This window comes from Prenolepis imparis, unplaced genomic scaffold (assembly GCF_030444845.1).
Source record: "Prenolepis imparis isolate NDT839.2.m4 unplaced genomic scaffold, iyPreImpa1.0 SCAF_8, whole genome shotgun sequence".
In the NCBI taxonomy this organism is placed as follows: domain Eukaryota; kingdom Metazoa; phylum Arthropoda; class Insecta; order Hymenoptera; family Formicidae; genus Prenolepis; species Prenolepis imparis.
Window position 1 is genome coordinate 6,514,914 of NW_028141166.1, and position 6,058 is coordinate 6,520,971.

General features: G+C 35.7%; 1 protein-coding gene across 1 annotated transcript; it reads right to left on the reverse strand.

Moving 5' to 3' along the window:
* Nucleotides 1–1,712: 1,712 nt before the first annotated feature.
* Nucleotides 1,713–4,467, reverse strand: LOC145939940 (cilia-and flagella-associated protein 96). The gene is made up of 4 exons (XM_083044584.1): nt 4,395–4,467; nt 4,126–4,313; nt 3,395–3,671; nt 1,713–2,098 (listed from the first exon to the last, which is right to left on the reverse strand). Exons 1-4 carry the CDS (start codon nt 4,465–4,467, stop codon nt 1,713–1,715), a joined length of 924 nt encoding a protein of 307 aa, XP_082900710.1.
* Nucleotides 4,468–6,058: the final 1,591 nt, after the last annotated feature.

Sequence of the window (6,058 nt, forward strand, 5' to 3'; positions counted from 1 at the left end):
CCCCCGTTGCCATTTCTTGTCTGCCACGTGCTCTCGCCGAGAAATTTTTCAGAAGCGGAGAACCGCTTATTGCATTTCTATACGTAACGCTCTGCCTTATAGAGGAGAACCGCGGCTCGCCGAGACTTTTACGCAAGTCACGAGTTTAAGATACTAAGTTCATTCGCCGGAAAAAATTCACCACCTTCCCTAGCCATTGGGAAATACCGCGAGCCGCGAGATAATGAAAAAAAGCTTCTCGTTTCAACGTATTGTTTTATGCAAGAAACACGACAAATTTTTCAGCTAGTTCTCTCTTCTTCCTCTCTACAGAGAGAAAGAAAGAGAGAAAGACACGGACGTTCTTCGCGCTCCGACGACTCATTAACACACCGCAATTCAAGACGAATGGCATTTATCTCCCTAGTATATAACACTACGAGCGTATGTATTGGTCCGACCACATACACACACACACACACGTTTTTGCTCGTTAATTCCAGTCCTGTCATGAAGGTGGAGCATGCTATTTTTTTTCTCTTGGCAAGTAAAACATCCCCGCTAATTACGCGCCCTTACTTGTCCCTGGCCAAATACGGGGAGGAACGTTCCGTAACTTCGTTTTCCCTCTTCAGAGTCACCGCGATTTCTGACCGGCCATTCGGCCGGCCTGATGGTCCCCTGTCGTCCCCAAGTACGGGATGTTTGCCGGGAACGTTTAATTGCGATTGCCAAGAGTGGACTCCGACGGCGATAGAACGTTCGTTAGAATTTCATTAGGGTCGTAAGATCGAACGCGTCCGAGTGATTCGCTTTGAAAGGGTTCGCCACTGCTGCCAGGAAGCTGTGCTTCAGCCGTGTTTGCGGTGCGAATGGTGGTTCCGCCTGGTTCATTGCCGAAAAACGATTTGTCGGCCTGACAATTGTAACGATGGAATCGCGATAGCTAGAGGCAATGGCTTCGCTACGATACAATAAGAAATCACGTGTATTGCATTGTGTGGACACGATGAAACAGAGGCGCATTCAGGCGTCTTCCGGAAATTTCACAATGTCTAGGACGAAATTAGTTTCATAAACTAGAGTAAAAACTCTAAAATTAGAACTTTCTAATTTTTATATTGAATATTATATTAGATGATCGTTATTAAGTAATTAATTTTTTGTAATTTGATTAATAAATAATTTAATTTAATTGATCAATATGAGATAATGAGAATTAATATTGTATTATGTTAGAGATAGGTTATTGGAAAATTAAGTGTAACATAAATATATTAAATAAAAATAATTATTATTATATATAAAAGAAAGTAAATATAAAATAAATGTAAAATAAATAGAAAAATTTTTATTAAAATAGAATTTAAATAAATTAAAATTAGAAGTAAAAAAACGTAAAAAGAAAAATAATTTAAGAAATAAAAAATAATTTAGAAATGTGTAAATGTATAATGTATATAAACTTCATAATTATTCGAGTCTTCTAATTATACAAGTATTTTCTTATTATCAATTTATTCAGAAATAATCTCTAAACAACACGGTGTAAATGTAACATTTGCATATAAAATATAACAAAGAAGAAATAAGGAGCTATTGTGAAGTTAAATTAAATCGAATTATTTTTAATTAAGCTCGATATGACTTGCAATTACACAGAAACAAGTTTCGCTCATGGAAAAGGTCAAGAAAAAAGTAGTCGAGTGTTCGTGCAATTAAAAAAATGTTTCTCAGTGTAGAGGATACACTCGTTCTCGATATTCCGGATAATTTTGAGAATTACACGATATCTTCGTTATCTGAGAGATAATACTATTTGTATATTTCGAACGTAGAGACGTTCCGCTGCTTAAAAATTTGGGCTCAGCGGCAGCTTTAGCCTTATCCCTAACATAAGGCTCGTTCGTGTATTCTGGAAACTTGCTGAAGCAACCATCGTGACTTCCGCCAGGTTTCTTGGGGAAAGGGACGTAGAATCGCGCCATACCGAGTTTCTTCCTAGAAATTTCAATGGGACGGATGTAAGTGGGTCCTGGCATCTCATCCTCGTAAGGATTGGGAGGAAAATAATCCAACGGCGCACTAGTCGTTAAGAATCGACCTTCAGACACCGTCTCTATTCCATTAAAGTAATGTAATTTAGAATTTAATAAATAAAAACGACGTTCATCAACAATTAAAACGAATTTTTCAAAATATGTATTGAATAATTTTCAGATATATAAATGTATAAATCGATATCAAAAATAAATTCTACCAAAGAAATTTCTAATTTCTATTAAATTTTGATAGAAATTAGATTCTATTTTTTACCAAAAATTTTAGCATGTGTAAAGTTTTTAACGTTATGCAATTTTAAGAAATCCTCTGAAAAAAAAATTCAAACATTTACAACATTAATTTAGATTTTATTTAATTGCTGCCGAATGTTTTTTTTCCAGGAAGAGAGTTTATGTGAGAGTTAAAAATGTTTTCCTCACAAAAGCCAGCGAGAACAGACAATTCTTTTTTTTTTTACGATGAAACTATAATTAATCACGTGCTGCCATATAAAATAAAAAAACGTATTCCGAAAAAATTCCAATCTCCGTCTATATTTCGTTCTCTCATTATTACTTTTTTTCACACAGTAATAGTCTTCATAGCACATTGTACACGTATACGAAATAATTAAAGGGAAGTGAGAGAAAAATGATAAAATATAATTTAGAGCTTAAAATGATTTTAATTATCGTTTTCTATTGGCAATTATAAAATGTGAAAAAAATTCCACATCATTATTGATACTATCGTTTCCTAATTATACGAAAATACTTTGTGTGACAAAGATATATATATATACTTTATTACACATAATTTTATTTACGAAAATCACAATAAAAATTATTTTATAAATTTTGCCTCACGTATACGGAACAACTGGAACGATTTTTCAGAATAAAAACGCAATATATAAGACTTATTAACTTTTCCTCGTACAGAATGCCGTCTGCAGAATACATATTTCGTAACGAAAGAATTATAGATCTCAAAGTGCTTTATAATATGTGCGATAAAATAAGGAAAAGGAAGAAAAATGTGCTCGACAACAGCTCAGTTTCTAGCAGCGCGTGTACACGTGACTCCTGCTCTCATCATTTTCAACTCAACATCGAAATAAACTCGTCGTTCTAAAATAAATCTCTATCAGTTACCAAGAGTGAACACACAATACTAAGAGCGCGCTTATTCCTTCATCTTTTTTTTAATATGAAGAGAGTAATTCTTTCTCGAAAATATTTTAATGGCACTATTCCGCAACGTATCGTCTGCTAAAAATTATGCATATGAATAATTTATCAAGAATTATGCACAAGAGATAAGAGCGAGGAGAGAGATCGGATCAGAAACGGCGTAACGCAAACACATTTACTTTTACGAACTATCCTTCTGACAAGATCGTAAGGTTCATGGGAGTACTCTGGATAAGGATTGAGGCAAATATCCGCGTAACCCGGCCCACCGAGCGGATTGGGTTTGATTTTCATATTAGGCAGAGCCGGCGTCTTTTTTCTCGCTTCCATTCTCGGTCCTGGATTGAAGTAAGAAGATTTAGCGAAGCATCCGTACCAATCTCCGGGCGACGAGTGTTTCTTCGATGGAGATGTCGGCAGCATATGGCCACCAATCTTGTTCCTCTCATCTTGTAACTGAAACGATCCCGTCAAGTGCATATATAAAAAAAAAGAGATACACTCTTCGTCCCTTTTTCCCAGTAGTGTTCTTATTAAATCAGAATAAACAACCTCGAAATAGTAGGTATACGATTGAAACAGATTAAAGATGAAAATTAAATATTAACGAATAAAAAGAATTTTAATGACGTGCTGATTAATTATAAATGTAACAAATTAAATAGCTTCAGCTTGATTAGCGAACCTTCGTAACCGCGCACATTAAATTATAATTACACTTTATTAAAAGAGACTCTTTAAAGGGCATAAGTTTTCTCTCTGATGAAGGGATTTAATTAAAATTTAAATCTCAATCAATACAACAAATTCAACGTGAGAGAAGCGCTTTCTCTTTCTCTCATAATTTCTCAGTGTCTTAGTCAATGAATGATCAGATTGATTCCATCTAAAATATTTTCTAACAACATACTCGTTTCTTTGCTTCATGGCGCCATAGTTCTGTAAGTGCCTCGCCTTCAAAAACTCGCTCGAACTTCTTCTCGAATAATCCAGTGGAAGGTCCGCTGAGAATTTGCCGCCCTTTATCGATGCCCTCGCGAAATTGTACAGGGCCCCGATATTGATCAAAGGGACCCGGTGCAGGATCATCAAAGAAGCCTGGAAAGCTTCATCTCTTTGAAGATCCCTACAAATCTATAATTATATACGCATTGGCAATTTTATCAGAATTTGTATTACCCACTCGTTCGAGATCAATTTTTCCATATTGACGGCCAACAATTGGAACAGTTATTACGCGTTTCTTACTCATACTTTTCTTTTCTATATAATTTCTGCATTGTATATTTTTTCTCTAAGGTAACCTAAAGCTTCACGTCACGATAAAATACATACTTTTATGAGCGATCGTCATTTATCGAAAGAAAAACGGCAAAGTTGTTAAAATAGAGTAAATTAAATAATCTCAATATTGTAATCTTGCTCCTTAAAATTTACATACTTTGTACGAACATACATATATCATTCATGTGTTTGTGTATATAAAATAATACATAAATATATAATTTTATATATTTAATTTTAATTGTATTAATATTTAATTTTAATTATACATATATTAAATATATAATTTAAGAAATAGTTTTCTTTTTAAATAAATAATATTAATGAAAACAGTTAATATATAATGATATACATATAATATTAATATATAATATAACGGTGTATCGTCACGTAAATCGCATTACGGCATTTTGAAGACTAAGTATTGGACTTATGAGTAATTGACCTGGTTCCTGTCAGTAACGAGCCGTTCTTAATGAGTTGACGCCGGTACCAGCAGATATATCTAGCATTCTCGTTGTGGTAACAGTGGAAACATTTCATTACCGCCTGTTTGGATAGACTGCACAGAATGAAGGAGTTGCGTACTTGCAAGAGCGACTCTATCTATATATACAGTGTTCTGGTCTTGTAATGTCGAAATATAGAAGTCACGTAATCTCCAGAGAGATGACGAGCAATGATAGAGCGCTTGAAGGAAAGACGCAGTAATCGATATCTATGACAATCAATTTACACTCGCGCAATCAATCGATCATCTTGTTATAATGCTTCGTAATCTAAACTATCTTTCGTCATCTTATGTATATCCGAATTTTAATTATCAATGTATGAGTACCGCGATATCAACTGCGTTTGACATATCAGCTGTTTTTGACACATTCAACTGCAACAATTTTTTTTTATAGCATCGAACATTCTTTCTCGTTATATTTTCAGAGAATTTTCCGAATACATTTCTCTTTGTATTTTGTTTCGGGCAAAGAAAAGTTCCGACACATTTTTAACACTTAAAGTTGCTTCGGGTACCCGTTTATTGACAGAAGAGAATTAATAACGTTCATTATTCCGAGCGATTTAACTTGTGTGACGGCAATATCGTTTAACCAGAAAGTTTTCCAGGCCTGCAAAAGGCCGAGTTCATCTTCGCCTGTAGCCATGCGTATGCGTCAACTCGGTAATTTCCACAGTCCCTATCTGGGACGATGTTTCCGCGCGATCCCTCGTATAGTTCGCGAAGCGGGGGCGACAACGGCCGCGATAATAACTAAACTTTCGATTGCCAGGGCAAGCCATTAAGATAAGGCTCGAGGCAGCTAAGAGGACGTCGGCTTCCGAACGAGAATAGTTGCGGAATCCGTAAGGAGTCGAGAGCTGCGGGAAAGCGGTAACGGGAAAAAGTGAAATGCGAGAAACCGACGAAGAAGGAAATCGGCAGCCTTCCCCGAGAAGAGGAGGAGGAGAATGGGAGAAATTGGAAAGGTAAACGAATATAAAAGGAGGGATGAACGAAAGAGCAGCGAAAGTGTGAGAGAGAGTAGGAGAGGGTCGAGATGGAG